Source organism: Dryobates pubescens, chromosome 3 (genome assembly GCF_014839835.1).
Source record: "Dryobates pubescens isolate bDryPub1 chromosome 3, bDryPub1.pri, whole genome shotgun sequence".
NCBI classification, from domain to species: domain Eukaryota; kingdom Metazoa; phylum Chordata; class Aves; order Piciformes; family Picidae; genus Dryobates; species Dryobates pubescens.
The window spans coordinates 4,184,601-4,207,418 of record NC_071614.1 but is presented as its reverse complement, the minus strand read 5'-3'; the positions used below and the strand labels follow the sequence as shown (position 1 = coordinate 4,207,418).

The window sequence follows — 22,818 nt, the reverse complement described above, 5'->3', positions numbered from 1 at the left end:
AAAGCCTGAAGGGAGTGAACTCCCTCTGGGACATCTTCTTAACTACTCCTTTGTTACTTTGACAGAGGACCATTTCAGGAAGTTCATCACAAAAGCACAGCCTGTTAAGTGGGCTTTCTGATGTGACATCTGTAATATATTCCTGTTTCCTTCATTAGTTGGTGCAGCTGGGTGTATACAAACCTGCCTGATCAATTTTGGGGGGATTGAAATCCTTCTCAAATGCTTTATTGGGCATAAACTGAAACAGTATGGTCTTATAGGAGTTAGTTGGCTGCTAAGCAGGTTTGTTCCTTGTGTGCATGGCTGTACTAGGGGCTTAGAACAAAACTCATATTAAAAGGTAAAGAGTGTGTTTGAGTGAATTCCTCCATGATGAGAATTATAAATCAGCAGGCCTGACCTATGACTAAGTTTTACTCTGTCCAAAGGAAATATTTCCTGGTAGCATCAACTGAGTAGGAAAAGATGTGGCTAGTAGTGCATCAGTTGTGTTTATTGGAGCTGCCTGCTCAAGTAGCTCATGCCAGCAACGTGAGGCTTACACTCATGAGATCCAGTGGGCAGAAAATGGTTTCCTCCAGGGCGGCCCCAGCCTTACCATATGTCTTGATGGGATTTGTAAAACCCTTCAGTAAGTGCTGAGTGCCTCAGGGTAGCTGTGATTGAGGTGGCAGCAGATGAGAGCTGGAGAACAGGGTTAAGTGATGGTCAGAGCTGGTGTCAGTGCCACTGAGGAAGTGAAAGTTTTGGGTAAACACACAGGAAGGGGATGGGTGGGAGAAAGAGGAAATCCTATGTTGGATGTTCTGGGTTCAGCTTGTCCAAAAGCCATTGCAAGAGTCATTCGAATGTGCTGCTATGGCAAAGCTGAGCATGAACATGAGATTTAAAGTACATTTGTGTAACTACAGATCTAGCATTGCAAAAGGTCTGCTCAGCTGTGCAAAGGCTACAGAGGAGCATTGCAGCCTGTGATGGGTGTGGGAAGTCCTCCCTTTTAAGCAACTCTGCTGCAGTATTGCTGCTGTGGCACTTTGTCTTCCTTTTTCTGCCTTGTGAGGTCTTTGCTTTGTCACCAGTTTCCAGACGTATTTGCAGTGGCTGCAAGAGGGATTGCAGCAGCTGTCCTGACACCAGGGAAGAAACACCAGGCCATGCTCAAGTGGATGCTAAGCTCATTTCTCTTGGGGTGTAGATGGCCTGATTGATGGTTTCTGCTAGGCAAGCAGTGGACACAAGTGCTGAGCTTGCCTCGTCTGAACATCTCCCACTACATTTCCTGGGTAGCAGTTCCCATCCCTCTGCTGTGATGCTTGCAAGTGTGTCTGAAAAACCTTAGAACCACCCTGCTGCAAATGTCTTCATTATCACTAATGAGCTGTTCACTTGGGCCTTTTTCTCCCTAGTTTCCTGGAAAAAGACACATTTTAGTCCTTCTCCTGCTGTGGCAGAACTCCCTTCCTACCACTGTGCTGTTTCCTTCTCCCATCATTCTTTTATTCCACACACAGCCCCCACCCCCCCACCCCCAATCATTCTGTTGTTCCTTTCTCTCCAGCTTTGTCTTCAGGACTGTCAGCAGTCTAAGCTGTTTATATATAATCTCCTGATTTAGATACCTGTGCAGCAACTTTTCCCCCTTCCAGAAAAAAAAGGTCTCAGCAGCTTTCATAATCTAATTGCCATTTGTATTCTGCTTGTGCTACCTTATCAGGGAATGTCTGCCCCAAAAATATGCACCCTCAGCCCCTTGAAGAGGTGTGAAGGTCAGTGGAGTACCAAGCTGGCAGCACTGACATGGTCTTCACAGTATTTAAGAAGCCTGTGCCTCCTTAAGGGGCAGCTTTGTACTGCTGTAGATGGCCAACTCTTCTAGCTGGAGCATAGAGTGGGTAGGTGTGAAGTGCCTTTAGAGCCAACTGCCACAGTTTACTGCATCTAAATTTAAATGGTGGCCACAGCCCGACTTGAAAGAAGTTAGTTTCTGTCTCGAGGATGGTCAGTATGGACCCTTTGCTAGCCCTTTCTCACAGTCTCAAGCTGCACCAGGAGAAGTTTAGGCTGGAAGTGAGGAGAAAGTTCTTCACAGAGTAATTTGCCCTGGGAATGAGCTGCCCAGGGAGGTGGTAGAGTCACCATCCCTGGAGGTGGTCTAAAAAGGATTGGATGTGGCACTTGAAGCCATGGTTTAGTCAGGAGGTGTTGGGTGTTAGGTAATAGGTTGGACTTGATCTCTGAGGTCTTTTCCAGCCTGGTTGATTCTCTGATTCTCTGCTGTTACATAGAATACATAGAATAAACCAGGTTGGAAGAGACCTTCAAGATCATCGCGTCCAACCCATCAACCAATCCAACACCACCCAAACAACTAACCCACGGCACCAAGCACCCCATCAAGTCTCCTCCTGAAAACCTCCAGTGATGGCAACTCCACCACCTCCCCAGGCAGCCCATTCCAATGAGCAATCACTCTTTCTGTATAGAACTTTTTCCTAACATCTAGCCTGAACCTCTCCTGGCACAGCCTGGGACTGTGTCCTCTTGTTCTGGTACTGGCCACCTGGGAGAAGAGACCAACATCCATCTGTCTACAACCTCCCTTCAGGTAGTTGTAGAGAGTAATAAGGTCACCCCTGAGTCTCCTCTTCTCCAGGCTAAGCAACCCCAGCTCCCTCAGCCTCTCCTCGTAGGGCTTATGTTCCAAACCCCTCACCAACTTTGTTGCTCTTCTCTGGACTCGTTCTGTGATGCTGCTCTGGCCTGTGGTCAAGTTCCATTTCTGTTTGTGCAGGAGGTTTTTTCTGTGCTGTGTGGTGGCAGATACAAAAAAAACCCAAACATTTTGAGCCAGCATTGCCCCTGCTTGTAAATCCACCTGGTTCAGTGAAGCAGAGCGTGGATCTATTGGTGTGTGCACTGGCCTGTGAAGAGGAAAACAAGGCTTGGTGTTGTGGGGAGGTGGTGCTAAGGCAACAGCTCTCCTTGCAGGACTTCTGTGCCGTGCTCTCCTTGGTGTCAACAACGCCCCACACACTCTTTCTGCCCCCACAGAAAGTGAAACTTGAGAAACTGAGCTTTGGGAAGGCAGTGCAAGCTCTGAGGAACCAACTTCAGCAGAGCTCACAGCGGGAGAAGAGATTTGGCTGGTGAACAAGTCAGGGGGAAAAGGTGCTTCAGGTGAGATGTTTCTGCTCCCAGACTGCATTTGAGCAAGTCTGGAGGTACAAGGGTCAGAAAGTGCAAAATGCAGCATTTGAATAGCTTACTGGAACTGGAGGTCAGAGCAGTGCTCTCTAATGTAATGTACTTGGTTGTGTGCAATGGCAGGCTTTTCCTGCTGGGTTTGGGTGGGTGAAAAGGTCTTGCCCTTGCTCCTGCAATAAAAGGAAACATACCAAGATGCTTGGTATGGCATGGCACAGGAGAGAAATTTCTCCTCTGGGCATGGGATACAGGTTCAGTGATGTAACTGTATTATGTTCATTACATGTTCTGTATCTTCTTATACTGAGGGGAATTCTGTGCTGTCCTAGGGATTGTAATTGTCTCTACCCTGTTAGTTACCACCTCCTGCATTCTTATTGGATTGGGTTTTCTCCTTTTCTCTCAACTTCTGCAGTCTCCCCTCTTTATTTGTGCTAGGGGAGGTTTAGGCTGGATGTTAGGAAGAAGTTCTTCACAGAAAGAGGGATTGGCCATTGGAATGGGCTGCCCAGGGAGGTGGTGGAGTCACCATCACTGGAGGTGTTTAGGAGGAGACTGGATGAGGCACTTGGTGCCATGGTTTAGTTGATTAGATGGTGCTGGGTGAGAGGTTGGACTTGATGATCTCAAAGGTCTTTTCCAACCTGGTCTGGTCTGGTCTGGTCTATTCTATTCTATTCTATTCTATTCTATTCTATTCCTCAGCGATTTCAGCCTCCACTCCTCCACTTTTTCTCCTATGATTTTTGTTACACTAAGAACTTCCCATTCATGCCCAATAATGAAGCAGTCTCAATGGTGTTTTTAAATCAATTTCTTTGCACAATGCTTAATCCTATGGAATTCAAATGAAAGTTCATTGTGGACTCATTGAGCTTAAAATTAGTTTAAAGTAAATAAGTTGGTAAAGAAACCTCTGTGAAGTGCCAGAGCCTGGAGTACAATTGTACAGCCTTCAAGTTAAGGGATGTTTTGCTACCTAAACCAGTGAGGACAAGATGTGGTGGCTCCTCACAGACATACTTACACAGTCAGTGCTGAATGTTCTTCTGGTATCCCTGCAAAGCACAAAGCTTCATTTTTTGCTGCTGGGATTTCCTGGCACTGGATTAGACACTGTCTGACTATTATTTCTTTTGAGAACTCTTGCAACTTCCTCTTGTGACTTCAGAAAACTTGTTCAAGATTTGCTAACTTCCAGGAGGAACTGGATTCTGAGTAAGAGTCCACATCAGCCTGAATGATTTGATCCCAAAATCTTCACCTGAGTTTAGAGTCCATTCTCAACTCTATATCACATACCCCAGTACAATGGCCTGTATTTCAGGGGGGGTTCTTTTGTATGAGTCTGGTGCTGTATAGCACCAGAAACAGATGCCAGTCTGCTGGAGAAGTACCTGAACCTGTATGCTGGTGTTTGAAGAGGGTGAAAAATGAAATCTGACTTTCTTTTGTGAGTTATTTAGAACAGAACAGAATTAACCAGGTTGGAAAAGACCTTTGAGATCATCGAGTCCAACCTGTCACCCAACAGCATCTAATAACTAAACCAAGCACCCCATCCAGTCTCTTCCTAAACACTTCCAGGGATGGTGACTCCACCACTTCCCTGGGCAGCACATTCCAGTGGGCAATCTCTCTTTCTGTGAATAATTTCTTCCTAACATCCAGCCTAAACCTCCCCTGGTGCAGCTTGAGACTGTGTCCTCTTGTTCTGTTGGTGGTTGCCTGGGAGGAGAGACCAACCCCTACCTGGCTACAATCTCCCTTCAGGTAGTTGTAGACAGCAATAAGGTCTCCCCTGAGCCTCCTCTTCTCCAGGCTAAACAACCCCAGCTCCCTCAGCCTCTCCTCACAGGGCTGTGCTCCAGACCCCTCCCCAGCTTTGTTGCCCTTCTCTGGACACCTTCCAGCAACTCAAAATCTTTCCTAAACTGAGGAGCCCAGAACTGAACACAGGAGTCGAGGTGCAGCCCCAGTACAGGGGCAGAATGACTTCCCTGCTCCTGCTTGAAACAGAAGCTCAAGGCATAATGCAATGCTATTATAACAAGAAAGCCATATTTAAGTTGCAATTTTGGCCATGGGGCACCTGTCAGCATTTAAACATGGAGGTGACAGCAGATGAAGAAGCCCTCAGACCAATAGAGCAGGATGGTAAACACAGCATGGTGCAAGATAATGAGTTCCAAAATGACCAGACCTAGTACAGAGACACAAAAGTCCTTCTGCTCTAATTTAATCACAACTCTCTCTCTGAAATGTGTCAGAGCAGGTAAGGTTTCTAACAATTGATTTGTTCCATGAGGATGTGGTTACCTGGATTTGAGAGAGCAGGAACTTGTCATGCACCAGGGATCTGCTCCCCCTTTTCTCCTATTTTTTTAAACACCCTAAATACAGAAGACAAACCCAAAGGAGAAGTGGTATACTTTCTGAGGCCACCCTCAAAACCTTCATCAGAGCTCACTGGCTGTGAATTTGCTGTCCCCCATCAAGTTCTCAAGGACACAGTGGGATAATTCCATGATCTTTGACTCTTGCTTACAGTATGGCAATGGGGTTTGAATTACAGCTATGTCTCAAAGCAAAATATCACACCTGGAAAAGACTTTTTATTGCCAACCACACCGTGAAGGCCATGTTTATAAATAAACCTTCTCCCCTCTCCCTTCTTCTCCCCTTAGCTATTAATGCTTCTCCCTAACCAATGTTTGTCTGGACCTGTGGAGGGTCAGCTTTAGGCTGCCTTTCTTGAAGGAGGTGAAGGGTTCAAGTATCAGCTGCTAGCTGGAAATACACCTTCCTGTGAGCCTTCATGCCATGTCTTCTGAGGCTCAATGAAACAGGGAGAGGCTAAGTTTCTCCTTCAAGTATCACCTAGTTAAATGCTGGCTACTGCAAAGTATCTTGTGCAAGGTCACTTGTTACTCAGTGTGATTGTGTTCTTTCAAGTACATTCACAAATAGGTTGAAATCAACACCAGGGTAAGCCATTTGTCTGGTTCAAGCAGGCATTTTGGCTCTTCTACTGATGTAGAAACCCTTCTTGCACACCTCTGAACTGGACCTTGTTTTGGGAGGCTAACTGTGTGTGAAGAAGGGAGGAGTGAGGACCTAGGTAAATAGTGCTGGGAGTGAAGGACAGGTGGCAGATCTGTGTTCTCACCATGAAGCTTGTCCTTCTGCCCTCCTGTCGTGTTGCTTGTTATGAGGATGACATCATTTGGGCTACTTATAGCATCATAGAACTGTTTCAATTGGAGAAGACCTCTAAGATCAGTGAGTCCAACCATCAGTCTAGCACCACCATGTCCACACATTTCTCAATCACCTCTAGGGGTGGTGACTCCACCACGTCCCTGAGCAGCCTGTCCCAGTGCCTGACCACTCTACCAGGAAAGAAGTTTTTCCTAAAACCCAACCTAAACCTCCCCTGGTTCAATTTGAGGTCACTTCCTCTTGTTCTATCACCTGATACTGGGGAGAAGAGACTGATCCCTGCCTCACTACAATCTCCTTTCAGGTAGCTGTAGAGAGCAATGAGGTCTCCCCACAGTCTCCTCCAGACTAAACCACCCCAGTTCCAAAACCCTTGTCATTTTTATGGGTAGTTTCTTGTTTTCCTGTGCCACAGTGATTGTTACAGTCATCAAAAAGGGAGGGGAGAGGGTTCCTTATGGAGCATGGATATCCACAGAGCTCAGGACATCTATTAGACGACTGAAGGTTCAGCATGTTGCCATTATAGGCCAAAATCATTCATTTGAAACTGGGGGGAAAATGCATATGAATTACAGATACACTCAAAGTGGAATGTAGGTGATGGGATTTGCTGCCTGGAGCTGGACACTTCCAAGTGAGTTGGGGAAAAAGACTGTTGATCCTCTTCAGTGTAGTCATTTGGCCAAATTCTCATCTGGAAATGGAAATTTGGTTGTATGGAGCTGCTGTTTGTCATTCCTGAGGGTTTTATTAGTAGAGAAGTGACATTTTTACTTAAGAGTTCACATGACACTTCAGTCTGGAAAGTAGAATCACAGAATTGTCAGGGTTGGAAGGGACCTCGAGGATCATCCAGTTCCAACCCCCCTGCCATGGGCAGGGACACCTCACACTACAGCAGGTTGCTCAGGGCCACATCCAGCCTGGCCTTAAAAACTTCCATGGATGAGGCTTCTACCACCTCCCTGAGCAACCTGTGCCAGCATCTCACCACCCTCATGGGGAAGTACTTTGGGAGCTTTACCTTTGGGCTCTCTGTTCCGTTTCCTACGATCCTTCAGCAGAATTTGGCAGCGGCATTTATTCTGCGATGACAAATGGAGAAGTCGTTTGGCCTTTTCCCCTATCTTCAAAAGAGAGTGCCGTGGAGAAAAAAAAAAGAGAAGAGTTGAGGAAATGGAAGCTGTGGTTGCCTGAGGGCTGGCAAAGTGAATTAATTCATTGTTGATATTGGTTCCAAATTCTGGAGGGTGCAGTCGAGGCAAATGATTGTCATAAAACGCAGCGAGTGCTGTGAGGTCAGGAACCAGATGTTAGCTTAAGACTTGGTTTAAAATCAGTGCCAAAATGACTGACTCCACGGGCCTGGCACATTTTCAGTCCATAGAAAGTCTGTTATGCAGTGTTAACAAAAAAAATCACTCTGGGGCAGCTTCACTTTTTCTCCTGGTTTGGTATTTGCCTTCAGTTGAATAAATAAGGGAAAGGCTCAGACCTTGGTATCACTGGATTTTGTTTCACCTCAGTGTAATGTTTTGTTTCAGGATTTCATTCTCAGCTTTTTACAAGTGTCACAACATTGTTGCAGGACCTCAGTGGCATTAGCTATTTTCAGTGGTTTTGTCTTGACTTTTTAGTGTTTTGTTTGTTTGTTTGTTTAGGTTTGGGGTTTAGTTTATTTTTTGTACCACTGACTTTTGGGGGGGGGGGGGGGGGGGGGTGGAGAGTTGGTTTGTTTTTCATTTTGGTGTTGTTTTGCCACTGCTTTTTTTTTTAACCACTGCCAAAATTACAGAATCACAGAATAGATCTGGTTGGGAGAGACCTCCAAGATCATCCTGTCCAACCTTTGACCCAGCGCTGAAGGGTCAACACTGAACCGTGTCCCTAAGCGCCAGCTCCACAGGCTGCTTAAATGCCTCCAGGGATGGTGACTCCAGCACTGCCCCGGGCAGAGCATTCCAATGTCTGAGAACCCTTTCAGTGAAGAAGTATTTCCCAATATCCAGCCTGAACCTCCCCTGGTGCAGCTTGTAATCATTTCCTCTAGTCCTGTTGCTTGCCACTAAGGAGACGAGGCTGCCCCCTCCTTGCTCTAACCTCCCTTCAGGTAGCTGCAGAGAGCAATAAGGTCTCCTCTCAGCCTCCCCTTCTCCAGACTGAACAACCTCAGCTGCCTCTGACTGAACAACCTCAGCTGCCTCTGACACTCCTGTAGGCCAGGTGCTCCAGCATGAAAAAAGCTTTTAAGAAATCCAGGCAAAAACTGTGGTAGGTTTATAGAAAACCAGAAGATGCTTCTTTCTTGGCCAAGATTCCTCCCCCCTGTCAGAGCCACCTTTCATCTCATCAGCTGTGAAGTTATTTATTACCTGTGTTGTGGTGTCACCTGTGAGTTCCAACAAAGGTCTTGCATCATTTAGCTGAGTGCTGAACAAACTTATCCTGTCCCAAGAGACTTAAGGGCTGGGCTGTGGATGAGTGTCATTTGAATATGCAAAACTGATTTACCTGAACAGATACAGTTAGCTTGACCAAGCTGCTCCTGTTTCAAAGGCTGCAGAGGGAACAACATAATCCTCAGCTCTTGCCTGAGCACAGCAGATTTCTGAGTGACTCTCTCAGATCACTTCATACTTGGAAGTTTGAAAGGTGGTAAGTCACAGAATCAATCACAGCGTGGTGGGGATGGGAAGGGACCTCTGGAGATCATCCATTCCAACTCCCCTGCTACAGCAGGGCACCCACAGCAGTTTGCCCAGGATCACAATGTTCAGGTGGGTTTGGAAGCTCTCCAGAGAAGGACACTCCACCACCTCTCTGGACAGCCTGCTCCAGGGCCCTGGCAGCTTCAAGGTAAAGAAGTTTCTCCTCATGTCCAAATGGAACCTTCTGGGCTCTAGTTTGCTCCTATTGCCCCTTGTCCTGTTGCTGCACACCACTGAAAAGAGACTGGCCCCAGCCAGAGAATCTGGACCTGCACAAATATGCTAAACTAAAAGAAAAAGAGAGAGATAAAAATACAGAAGGTGAGGAGTGATTGAAACACAAAACCATTTCAGCAGAAGGGCAAGGGAAGAACAAGCTGCTTGAGTTCCCCTAGCTGGTCTCAAGTGCAAAACCAAGATGCAGGAAGTGAAACAAGCCCAAGATGAAAACTGACCCAGGAGTTGTGTGTTTGCAAGAATCGAGTCTGGTGAAAGTTACCAGGCAGTCAGGACTCAGTACAATTTCAGGAGGGGTGTGTGTATATGTGTGTATATCTACATGTAGGGTTTGAGGGTGTCAGGTGGTGACAAACACCCCAGGAGCCAGCAATGGTCCCTGGCAGCCCAGTGGGCAGCTGTGTGCTGAGCTGCATCCAGAGCAGGGAGAGCAGCAGCACAGGGAGGGGATTCTGCCCCTCTGCTCTGCTCTGGTGAGAATCTACCTGGAGCACTGCATCTAGTTCTGGTGCCCCCAGCGCAAAAGGGACATGGAACTGCTGGAGAGGGTCCAGAGGAGGCCACCAAGATGATCAGAGGGCTGGAGAACGTCCCCTGTGTGGACAGGCTGAGAGAGTTGGGGCTGTTCAGGCTGGAGAAGAGAAGGCTCCAGGGAGACCTTGGAGCAGCTTTCCAGGGTCTGAAGGGGCTATAAGAGAGTTGGGGAAGAGACTCTTCACAAGGGCTTGTAATGATAGGATGAGAGGCAATGGACTGAAGCTGGAGGAAGCAAGATTGAGACCAGAGATTAGGAAGAAATTCTTTACAGTGATGCTTTTGTCTGTCCTTGGCCAGAGTGGGCTTGAGTCTTCCTCCCCAGCAGTTTTAGATCTCAACTGATCACTGTGTGTTTGTTTTCCAAGACACTTCTGCCTGGACCTTGAGGACAAGGCAGAGAAGCCTCACGTTCTTGATTATTCAGGAGATCTGATGGAAGCATCACTGTTACCTCTGCCTTGATAACTTGTGAAACAGCAGCAAACCAGCTGGCACTCAAGGCCAGAGTGAAGTGTCTGGAGCAGAGGAGAGGAAAGAGATTCTACTCCAGCTTTGAAAGAAGTGTTGAAAGATAAACTCATTTACCCTTCTGCTCCCTAAGCTGCTTTAAAGCTCCAGGTTTAAAAGCAGTTGGGGTTTTAAATACATATAGGTGGAAATAACTGCTTCCTGTTCTTTGATTCAGAAGGTTAAATATAGAGCAAAGTTTGAGGCTAGAATGATTTGGGGCTCTTGATTATTTGGATTTATTTTAATAAATACATTCAAATATTTAACATTTTAAACTTGTAAATTTTTCCCCCCTTTTTATACTTCTTAATGCACTGCCTCTCCTATTTGGAGAGCAACTTATACCTAGGCACAAGAAATGTTGTGGCTGAAGAGTTTACTGCTTAGAAACCTCATCAGTGAATACAAATTTGTTTCATTTATGCACCTGCTAAAGTCCATGTGAATAAATGTGCTGCAAGCCAAAGGCAAAGCCAAAGTTCTGTCTGATTCTGTGAGCACCACCCTCAGAACTGCTGCTTCCAGTCAGGATTTCTGACCTTTTGATATTCATTTGATAAAATAGAGGTGTGGTGTGGTTCTAATGCTTTTTGAAGTGACTTTATCATTGGCAAAGCCAAAGTGTAACCTGGTTTAGTTGGGGGGGGAGGGGTGTTTCAGGCTTGCATTTTTCTGCCAAGGCTAAAATGAAGCCACTCTAAACTGTAGGACAAGAGGTAATGGATACAAACTACAGCACAGGAGGTTCCACCTCAGTATGAGGAGGAACTTCTTCACTGTGAGGGTCACAGAGCACAACCAGAGAGGTTGTGGAGTCTCCTTCTCAGGAGACCTTCAAGACTCATCTGGATGTGTTCCTGTGTGACCTGTGCTGGATTCTATGGTCCTGCTCTGGCAGGGGGGGGGTTGGTCTCAATGCTCTCTGGAGGTCCCTTCCAACCCCTAACATCCTGTGAGCCTGTGTGATCTGAGGATCATTTTCATGAAGACATGACTTGGCTGGAGGAAAGCCCAGGTGTGTCAGGTGGATCTTATAGGACCTGAATTCTCATGGGTAACAGAATCAGCAGGTGGAGAGTAGCTGTGCCCATGAGCAGAGCAACAGAAGAGATTGGCTTCGTAGGTGACGCAGAGGATAAGCACTGGGAGGAAATGAAACTTCAAGTGCTGCTGATGGTGGGTGGACAGGGGGTGGTCACATGAACCTCAGCTGCATGCAGTAGGTGGTATTGTGGCTTCAGCCCCGTTGCTCTACAGGTGAAGTAGCAAAGAGCACTGCTAAAGCAGTGGTGTTTTAGGGACAGACCACAGCTTTTAACCCTGGAACAATGTAGTAGTTCCTGCCACCCACCCGCCCAGCCCAGGCCAGTTTGGAGTTAAGACCCAAGTGATGCAAGATGAGATAGGGGATTCAGAATGAAAATTGAAGGCAAATGCCTCTGTAGACATCAACACTGGTGTCCACGGAGCACCCTGCTGCAGGGGCTGTTGTAGCTGTGTGATGCAGTGTGCTTTTCCTGCAGACAGAAGCTGTTACTTCGGTAGCAGTTTGTAGGAGGTAGTGTCCAGCAGAGAGCCACTAAGGTGCTGAGGGGACTGGAACAGCTGCCTTAGGGCAGGCTGAGAGACCTGGGGCTGTTTAGAACAGGAGACTGAAGTGGGCTCTTATTCATAGTATCAGTAAGGTTGGAAAAGACCTCAGAGATCATCCAGTCCAATCTGTCACAAACACCTCCTGACAACTAAACCATGGCTTCGAGTGCCACATCCAATCCCCTCTTGAACACCTCCAGGGATGGTGACTCCACCACCTCCCTGGGCAGCACATTCCAATGGCTAACAACTCTTTCTGTGAAGAGCTTTCTCCTCACCTCCAGCCTAAACTTCCCTTGGCACAGCTTATAAATATCCAAAGAGCAAGTGTCAAGAGGATGGGGCCAGACAAGGAGGCAATGAGCACAAACTGGAGCACAGGAGGTTCCATGTAAACATAAGGGGGAAAAAAATCTTCACTTTGAGGGTGGCAGAGCCCTGGAACAGGCTGCCCAGAGAGGTTGTGGGGTCTTTAACTGTCAGCATTGGAAACTCCCCTGGACTTGTTCCTGGGTGGTTTACCCTGGGTGATGCTGCTCTAGCAGCGGGGTTGGACCAGATGATCTTGAGAGGTCCCTTGCACACACACCCCCACACCATTCTGTGACTATAGAGTTTCTTTTGATTGTTTCTCTTTTATGTGTGAAATAAATGAGAAGCATGGTTAGAAAGCAGTGTCTCCTGTATTGCAAAGCAATTGGAAGGGGAAATGTTGGAGCAGAGACTGAGAGCATTTCCTCTAAGGTCTACAAACACTAATGCAGTTTCCCTTCTAAAGGTGCTGTGCTCTCTGGATTGCTCTTTGCTTACCATATTCTCTTTATGTCTGCACAAAAGGCTTCCTTGCTGCTACAGCAACAGAGAGCTATGCAAATAGAGATTTTACACCTGAGTGAAGTATTTTATTTCTGCATTAGTGCACTTCCCCCCTTTCAGGTTTTCCTTGTGCCTGCTGTATAAAGTAAAAGATGTACACAGCACACACGTGGGTTTTTTTCCTTTCTGTTTCAAAGCTGCTTTCTGGTTTGTTTTTGTACAGGGAATCTGCTAGGGTTAAGCATTTGTGAAGCTGACTTTGGTAGCGAGACAGGACTTTGTCATTTGAAAAGCCAGTACAATGTGTGTGGAGGTGAGGAGAAAGTTCTTCACTAAGAGAGTCATTAGCCATTGGAATGTGCTGCCCAGGGAGGTGGTGGAGTCACCATCCCTGGAGGCGTTCAAGAGGGGATTGGACATGGAACTTGGTGCCATGGTTTGGTCATGAGGTCTGTGGTGACAGGTTGGACTTGATGATCTTTGAGGTCTCTTCCAGCCTTGGTGATTCTGTGATTGAGACCTTCCCAGCAGTGCCTGTGGTTTATATGTGCCCTGTGAATCTTTGCTTTGCCACCACTCTCAAAACCCTGGGAAAGACCCCAGATCAGATTTCAGTTAGGAACATGATGTGTAACACTGTGCTGGAAACAAATAAAACCGACAGGCATTGCCAAAGCTGAGCAGTCCCTGAGCAGAAACTTTTGTAACCAAGGCAGTGACGAATCCTTTGGGCACTGCCTGGTCTCGGGGAGCTTGAAACGCGCAGCCTGGAGCTCGGTGCACGCAGCTTTAGCCTGTACAGCAGTGTAAGATCTTGGGGCCTTTGAAGAGTTCAAAGATCTTTTGTTTCACAGTATCAAAAGAACAAGTGCTCATTGATCTGGTTTCTTCTCCTGCTTGAAAACTATTTTTCAACCTTGTTTATGCTTTGTCTCCCTTTGTCTGCCTCTGTTTGTTTAGAAATTACCAAAGCCACGAAGTTAAACATGAAATTGAAGATCGTGAACCTAACTATATTGATCTATGCAGAGTGCTAAACATTAGCTTGATGTTAGTGGGTATTCTTCAGATGCTGCTTCTGCAAGGTTCTGCAAGGCTTGTTTTATAATGAAACTGTAAGTCTCAAGATGTGTCTCCACCAGCAGTTTAGTTAGATCAGGGTCCCACTCCCAAAGCAGTTGCTGTGAGTCTCAGGATGTGTCTTCACCAGTAGTTTAGTTAGATCAGGGTCCCACTCCCAAAGCAGTTGCTGTGAGTCTCAGGATGTGTCTCCATCAGCAGTTTAGTTAGATCAGGGTCCCACTCCCAAAGCAGTTGCTGTGAGTCTCAGGATGTGTCTTCACCAGCAGTTTAGTTAGATCAGGGTCCCACTCCCAAAGCAGTTGCTGTGAGTCTCAGGATGTGTCTTCACCAGCAGTTTAGTTAGATCAGGGTCCCACTCCCAAAGCAGTTGCTGTGAGTCTCAGGATGTGTCTCCACCAGCAGTTTAGTTAGATCAGGGTCCCACTCCCAAAGCAGCTGCTGTGAGTCTCAGGATGTGTCTCCACCAGCAGTTTAGTTAGATCAGGGTCCCACTCCCACAGCAGTTGTCCTTGCTTGCTGGGCTGTAGTTGGTGTTGTGGTGTGTGTACAAGAATGGTACTGCTTTAGGAAGATGCAGGTGGGTAAAGCCTTGCTGTGGTCTTGCTCCTACTGAATGAATGTTCAGCCCCTGGGGCTGTGCTGGAGGGAACTGGGCAGTAGCCCCTCCTGAAGCAGCTATGGGTTTCAGCATCAGCTAGTGTGGCTGCTTTGTAATGTAGACCTCACTGAGCCCTGTGAGAACCACAGGATTTCACCTCCACGAGGAGAAAACCAAACACCAGTGCTTTGTGGTGAGGCTCAGGATGTTCTCTATGATGCCATCACATCTATTCTCTCCCACCCTGTGAGATTTCACACAACATCAAGGAGACTCCTGTGGGGTTATGGAGCCCCTGTATGTTGGCATTACTGATCCCTCGTGGTTACTGTCACAAACAAATGCAAACCTTGGGTTTGACAGCACAACCTCCTCACAGCAGGCTTAAGGTAGAGCTGTTTGTGTGCTTTAAGCTGCAGAAACAAAATGGGAGTAAAAATGCTTTTTGCTGAGCTTACAGCAGCTCTGGGCAAGGTGCAGCCTCTAAAGGGGAAAGGGATTTTTGGCTGACAACTTGGATCCAATTACCTGATGTCCTCCACTTCAGCTGTTTTGTTCTGCAGAAGCAGAGCTACCCAAGGTCAAAAAGGTTAGCACTTAGGTGGCTAAATACCTGACCTTGCAGATCCAGCAGGTAATTAAACACTGGGCTTGCTGATGTGAGCATGCAACCCCCAACCTGCCTGGGGGTGCACAGAAATGTTCCCATGAACCATTAACTGCAGAACAGGAGTCATCCACTATTAGATACAAATCATTTATATATATATATATTTATATTTAAATCCTTCTCAGTATTTCAAAACAGCTGGTCTGTAACCCATGTGGAACTGAGAATTTGGAAGAATCTGGCTGAAAGTGCCCTCAGTGCCTTCAAACAGGTATGGGAACACTGAAATGTTGACACAGAAGAAGAGAAACTCTTCTCTGCCTCAGTGGGATGAGGATGCCTGCTCATTGCCTATTGATTTTCTGTATGATGCCTTTTGGTCTGATTTCAAGAGAAGATGAGAAGGGGAGCAATGAGTTCTCACGCTGCTTGTAAGCCAGTATCACAGTTCACTGCATCACTGCTGCAACCTTGGGGACACCCAAGATTTGTTGGGGGTAGGTGACAGATGATTTGTAGAGATGGTAGGAGAGGAGGTCAGTCCTTGTGTTTAGAAAAGCAGCAGAAGAAAAGCTTCAGCTCCTTCCAGGCAAGATTTAGGTTGGATATTAGGAAGAATTTCTTTGCTGCAAGAGTGGTCAGGCAGTGGAACAGGCTGCCCAGGGAGGTGGTGGAGTCACCATCCCTGGAGGTGTTCAAAAAACATGTAGATCACAGAATCACCAAGGTTGGAAGAGAGCTCAAAGATCATCAAGTCCAAACTGTAACCACAGACCCCATGACCAAACCATGGCACCAAGTGCCACGTCCAATCCCCTCTTGAACACCTGCAGGTATGGTGACTCCACCACCTCCCTGGGCAGCACATTCCAATGGCTAACAACTCTCTCAGTGAAGAACTTTCTCCTCACATAGATGGGGCACTTGGGGACAGGGTTGAATGGCCATGGAGGTGTTGGGCTGATGGCTGGTCTTGATGGTCTTAGAAGTCCCTTCCAACTGAAATGTTTCAGTGATTCCCTGATTTCTGTGGACAGGGCAGTGCATCTGTCATCATGTGGCGCTTCCTCAGTGGCAGGATGGAAGATTACATGAGGGTGATGTGAGACAGCGAGACCTACCCTGTGAGAGTGCTTGTGGCCTTGGCTTGTTACTATAGTCAGTTGGGACTGTGGTTATTATCAGTAGTGTTCAAAAGTACAAGGCTGAATATCAACCCAGGCCACTCTGGCTGATTTTCCTGCCTGTAAGGGTAGGGTGTGTAAGGCCCCAACACAAGGAACAGTTGTGTCTGCAAGTGGACACCTCTGCTGCTGCAACTGTTAACTGCAATGACCTTTTCTATCCTAGAGATGAAGGTAAAAGTGAGATGGAGCACAGGGTGTTACTCTCCTCTTTAGCTTCTCCAGCTGTGCTTTATAGTCAGTGCTGGTTACTTGAGCCCATGTGTGCACTGGGCTCTTATTTTAGGTTTTACATTGTTCTTCAAAGATCTGCCTTTAAAGATTAATTAGAGCAAGGGAGGGGGTGAGAGTGTGTGCCTGCCAGGGAAAAATGTGACTGTGAACCTAGCATTAGAGCACTGACCTGAAAGGAGGGAGAGAGAGGAAGGAAGGAGAGGTTTGAATATCGTTCCTAGTGGATTCTTTGAAGAGTAAGGATAATTAGTGTCCTCTGAGGGAGGCATCTAGAGATAATGCTGTAGGTATGCTTGCTGAAGTGCTGTGTAATTACATCATGGGATTAGCAGGCAGGCTGCAGTCATGTAGATGCTAACAGCTGTATCTGGTCGGGCATGGATGCACATCCTGAGAGAAGAATTAGCCTTCCGAATTGTGCTGAAGGAGAAATCCTCCTGTGCTGCTGTGCCCTCACCTCGGCTGTTTCAGAGCAACAGCCCTGTCTGAGCACGGAGATTCATTACTGGAGGTGACAGCAGCCGTGTAGCAGCCATGGGGCTGGGGCTGCACAAGTCAGCAGCCTCCTGTGAGACGAGGAACAAAGTCAGACCGAGCTCCCTGCCAGCCTGGCATGCACAGGAGGAGGTGGGGAGATACAGGTGGGGCTAACTCCAGCTGCACCTCATCATCTGGACTGGAATTTCCCCCTGCTTCTTCCAAAGCAGCCTTTTGCTCTAAAACATAAGGAATTAAGTTCCCATTACAGCAGTTATCTTTTTCTTCTCTCTGTTCTGAAGCTTGCAGAGAGGCATAAAGAGGGGTGTGGGGCTCGGGGAGATGGGCTGCTAAATCTGGAAGTGTTGAGATGATCAATAACTAGGTTGAAATCTTCCCCTCACCTGTGGACTGAGACAAAAATAAGTCTTTTCTTTCCTTTGCAGCAGGAGAATAAACCAACCCACACCCCAAAAAGAGCTTTCCATGTGTGTCCCTAACCTTCAGCTGCTCTGCCCATGAGCTATTGTGTGTGAAAAGGAAGCAAGCTTAGGCTGCAGGGCCCGGAGGATTGCATGGGGGAATGGCTTGGCTTTAGGGCGTAGTGGGGGTGGGGTTGTTTGATTTGTTTAATGCCTTTTTTGTTCCAACAGGAAATATGGGATGTATAAAATCAAAAAGGAAAGAGAATCTGCATGGAGATGGGCTAGATTTGAAGAACCAACCAGTACGTAAAACTGAACGAACTATTTATGTGAGGGATCCAACGTCCAATAAACAGCAAAGGCCAGTAAGTAGATAGTCTCAGGGGAGAATTCCAGTAGCAAGATCAAAGCATGACTGGCATAACTTACATTTCAATCCCAAGCACGTGCATGAAGCAATTCAAATGGTTTTCAGCCCCACAACTGGGCTTTTAGCCTTCTGCAGTTCGCCCTCAGTGAACTAAGTAGCGAAGACATGAACAGCAATAATGGGTGGTTTGTTGCTCGTGGCTCTGCCCGTCATAGTTTGAGGGTGTTTAAGAAAACAGTCATCCTTGGCAAGGCTTCTGCCTCTGCAGAGGAATGTTAGAAACCCTGCAGTAGCTGAGAAGGGTTTCTTAAAGCATTGGCATTGGGCTTTTTCGTGGCAGTGGGCTCCAGGTGTGGATTGTTGTGTTTGAAAAGGCTGGAGGCAGCCCGGGTGATTCTTGGGCAGCTCCAGGCAGCTTCCCTGGCACTCACTGAAGGTCACCGCTCCACCTTGCAGGGATGTGTAGGTAGGGATGGGAGGGTGGAGGAAAGCAGGGCTGTGCTGCAGGAGGGAAAAGCCTTGGCAGTGCTGGGAAGGGGAAGAGCACTGGCTGACAGCTGAGTGTGCTGTTTTGCAGACTGGTACCTTCTTTTCCTCCACCCTCTGCACTGTGCTGGGGAAACCACATTTCCTGGCTGCCCTTACCCTAAGTCCCTGCTCTCTGCAGGTGTGGCTTCTCTCCCCTCACCAGCTGACATTGGTGGTGGACTCAGGGTGATCTCAGTCAATATACACATCACAAACTATCTAATTGTTTTAATTACTCTTTTTGTTGGTATTATTCTGGCAGAGTCTTAGCAACATAACCATGCTTGTGGTTCTTTAGCATGACAGCTATGGGGAATCACAGAATGGGTTGGGTGGGAAGGGACCATTAAAGCTCATCTAGTCCAACCCCCTTGCAGCGAGCAGGGACAACTGCAACTCAATTATATGTTAGTATCTTTCCTGTTAGAGGGCACTGCCTCCTTTCCTTCCTTATTTCTGAAAGAATAGAATGGAATAGACCAGACCAGGTTGGAAGGGAGCAGTGAGGGGGAAGAAATGGTCTGTAAGTGAGGAACAAAATGATGAGAGCAAACTCAAGTGTCCTCCAGGTAAAAGCAGTCTAGTTAGCATCATATCATCTGGCTAAACAGCTCCTGCTCCTCCACCACCACCATTTTTGCAGCCATCCAGAGCCAGGAGCATGACCCTCACCAGCCAGAATACCACCCAGAGGAGCTCAGCCCCAGCAAGGAAGCCCAGCCAGCACCTGTGGAGGATATTGGAGTAGTCATCGATTCTGGTCCTAACAGCCGGGGGGCCAGCAGGCCCCCCGGCCTTTGTTGTCACCACCACCATCACCCAGTGCACACCATGAGCACTCACCAGAGATGAGAGGAGGATCCTCCAGCCCATATGGGCTCAGCTTGGGGCTGCTGCCCTTCCTGGCAGGGATTAAATAGGGGAGTGGGTGGGAGGGCAAAGTGGCCACACCTGGGGTGGGAGGAGACTCCAACAGAGCCCAGGTGCTCTGGGTTTGAGGGGAAAATGGGGCAGGTAAGGGACAGTTAGGCTGTCAGGTAATGATAGGACTAGGGGGAATGGAAGAAAAAACCTAGAAATGGGTAGAGTCAGATTGGATGTTAGGAGGAAATTCTTCCCCATGAGGGTGATGAGAGACTGGAATGGTTTGCCCAAGGAGGTGGTGGAAGCCTCATCCCTGAAAGATTTTAAGGCCAGGTTGGATGTGGCTGTGAGCAACCTGCTCTAGTGTGAGGGGTCCCTGCCCATGGCAGGGGAGTTAGAACTGGATGATCTTTGAGGTCCCCTCCAACCCCAACAGTTCTATGATTCTAAAACAGTTTTGCAGTTTAGGCTGGGTGTTAGGAAGAAGTTCTTCACAGAAGGAGAGATTGGCCATTGGAATGTGCTGCTCAGGTTGGTGGTGGAGTCACCATCACTGGAGGTGTTTAAGAGCCTGGATGAGGTACTTGGTGCCATGGTTTAATTGATTAGAGGTGTTGGGTGATAGGTTGGACTCGATGATCTTGAAGGTCTGTTCCAACCTGGTTAATCCTGTAAAGCCTCTTCTGCAGAAGACACAAAGCTTGTGTCATACCTTCTTGAAGTCACAAAGCTTCTGTCACACCTTCTTGAAGTCACAAAGCTTGTGTCACACCTTCTTGAAGTCCAAGCTGCTCACCTCAAAATCTAGTGGGGAATGATCAGATTTTCATGTTGCAATTTGCTTTTGGTACAAAAAATGATGTAGGGGAGGAGATGGAAGCATTTCCTTTTAACTGAAGGTATCTTGAACTGAATCCTATGTCAATGTAATGTAAGATTGTCACAGGGATCTAAAACTGCTTAATTAAAGCTATCTTTTGTTGTAGGCAAACCACGAAGCCCAGCTCTTACCAGGCCAGAGGTTTGTCAGTGAAGGTAGGTTTTCATCAGGAGCCTTTCTGCTGTGTGCTGTGCCTGTGCCAGGCTGTGAAATGACACAAACCTGCCTTTGGCTTTCTGCCTTTGTAGAATCAGAGGAGCCTGGAGTCATTGTGGTGGCTTTGTATCCCTATGATGGCATTCATGAAGATGACTTGTCCTTCAAAAAGGGAGAAAAAATGAAAGTTATTGAGGAGTAAGTATGGCAGTGCTGAGGGGTTTGTGACTTCCAGCCCCCTGGAGCTCATCTGATTCACTTTATAATGTTCTGATATCCTACTGAAAACCTAAGTGTGTGAATGGTAAGCAAGCTCCCTTAGACTCTATGATTCAGGCTGGATGTTAGGAAGAAGTCCTTCACAGAGGGAGTGGCTTGCCATTGGAGTGGGCTGCCTGGGGAGGTGGTGGAGTCACCATCACTGGAAATCTTCAAGAAAAGACTGGATGAGGCACTTAGTGCCATGGTCTGGGTGATTGGATAGAGCTGGGTGATAGGCTGGACTGGATGATCTTGGAGGTCTCCTCCAACCTGGTTGAGTCTATGGTTCTGTGATTCTATGATAGATGGGAAAATACAAATGCGTAAGGAGCTGTTGGCAGGATGAGAGGAAATGGACTCCAGTTGGGCCAGGAGAGGTTTAGGTTGGATATGGGGAAAAATTCTTTACTGGGAGAGTGGTCAGGCATTGGAACAGGCTGCCCAGGGAGGTGGTGGAGTCACCACCCCTGGAGGTGTGCCAAAAACACATGGGCATGGCAGGTGGGGACAGGGTTTAGTGGGCATGGTGGGTTTGGGTTGATGGTTGGAACTGATGGTCTCAATTAAAGGTCTTTTCCAACCAAAGCAGTTCTATGATTCTATGCCCACAGTGACCAACCACTCATAGAATCATAGAATCAGTAAGGTTGGAAAAGACCTCAAAGATGAAGTCCAACCTGTCACCCAACACCTCATGACTACTAGACCATGGCACCAAGTGCCACATCCAATCCCTTCTTGAACACCTCCAGGGACGGTGACTCCACCACCTCCCTGGGCAGCCCATTCCAATGGCTAACAACTCTCTCTGGGAAGAACTTTCTCCTCACCTCCAGCTTAAACTTCACCTGGCACATCTTGAGACTGTGTTCTCTTGTTCTGGTGCTGGCTGCCTGGGAGAAGAGACCAACCACCTCCTGGCTACCACCTCCCTTCAAGGAGTTGGAGAGAGCAAGAAGGTCTCCCCTGAGCCTCCTCTTCTCCAGGCTAAGCAACCCCAGCTCCCTCAGCCTCTCCTCTCAGGGCTGTGCTCCAGACCCCTCCCCAGCCTGGTTGCCCTGCTCTGGACCAAAAGAGCCCACAGCTGCTCAGGGAGCTGGAGTTCAGAGGACAGATGCTGCTTCTCTCTCCAGTGCACCTAAAGCTCTCAGCACAGCAGGACCCAAATAACATTTACCCTCTTGCTTTGCAGTGAATGCTTCTGTTGTTTCTGTGTTTCAGGCAGGGGGAGTGGTGGAGGGCGAAATCTCTCACGACCAGGAAGGAAGGCTTCATTCCCAGCAACTATGTAGCTAAAGTAAACACCCTGGAAACAGAAGAGTAAGTTCTGCCAGGCCCTGGACGCTGAGCAACTCCTTCACCCTGCTGGTGTATCCTTTGTGGGTGGGTGAGAGAAGTGATGCTGACTCTTTGAAATGCTTTTTGCAGATGGTTCTTCAAAGACATAACCAGAAAAGATGCTGAAAGACAGCTGCTGGCCCCTGGGAATAGTCCTGGAGCTTTCCTTATCAGGGAAAGTGAGACATTAAAAGGTAGGCTTGGGGAGGGGTGGGGTGGGGGTGTCACCTCAAAACTGATAGCAGAGTTTAAAACACAAAGTCTGCCTCAGAAAACGTTGGTGTCAAGGTTGGAAGTGACCCTTGAAGGTCATCTTATCCAAACCCCCTGCAGGGAGCAGGGACAACTTTAGCTAGGTCACTTTGCAAGGGCCACAATGAGCCTGATGTTGAACGTTTCCAGGGATGGGGGCTCCTCCACATCTCTGGGCAACTTGTTCCAGTATCTCACTACCCTCATGGTGAAGAACTTCCTCCTAATGTCCATCCCATATCCAAAAAGATAGCTTTTGTCTTTCTAATATCCAAAAAGATTAGAATTAGAGTTAGAATTGGAATTAGAATTAGAGTTAGAATTGGAATTAGAATTAGAGGTAGAATTGGAATTAGAATTGGAGTTAGAATTAGAGTTAGAATTGGAATTAGAATTGGAGTTAGAATTAGAGTTAGAATTGGAATTAGAATTAGAGTTAGAATTAGAGTTAGAATTAGAGTTAGAATTGGAATTAGAATTAGAATTAGAATTAGAGTTAGAATTGGAATTAGAATTAGAATTGGAATTAGAATTAGAGTTAGAATTGGAATTAGAATTGGAATTAGAATTAGAATTAGGAGTTAGAATTAGAGTTAGAATTGGAATTAGAATTAGAATTAGAATTAGAATTAGAGTTAGAATTGGAATTAGAATTGGAATTAGAATTAGAATTAGAGTTAGAATTAGAGTTAGAATTGGAATTAGAATTAGAGTTAGAATTAGAG

The 22,818-nt window shown here is 47.1% G+C and overlaps 1 protein-coding gene across 3 annotated transcripts in view; it reads left to right on the top strand.

Annotated features, from left to right (window-relative positions):
* The window catches only part of LYN (LYN proto-oncogene, Src family tyrosine kinase), a 50,577-nt gene that overhangs the window by 5,639 nt on the left and 22,120 nt on the right, over positions 1 to 22,818 (top strand). For 2 of the 3 annotated variants that reach the window (XM_054179406.1, XM_054179413.1), the window contains exons 2-6: positions 17,673 to 17,809; positions 20,193 to 20,241; positions 20,335 to 20,440; positions 21,725 to 21,823; positions 21,932 to 22,035. In XM_054179406.1, coding sequence (XP_054035381.1) covers positions 17,678 to 17,809; positions 20,193 to 20,241; positions 20,335 to 20,440; positions 21,725 to 21,823; positions 21,932 to 22,035 — 490 coding nt within the window. In that variant the 5' untranslated portion in view covers positions 17,673 to 17,677. The remainder of the gene's footprint in view (positions 1 to 17,672; positions 17,810 to 20,192; positions 20,242 to 20,334; positions 20,441 to 21,724; positions 21,824 to 21,931; positions 22,036 to 22,818) is intronic. The other variant, XM_054179419.1, reaches the window with a different exon arrangement.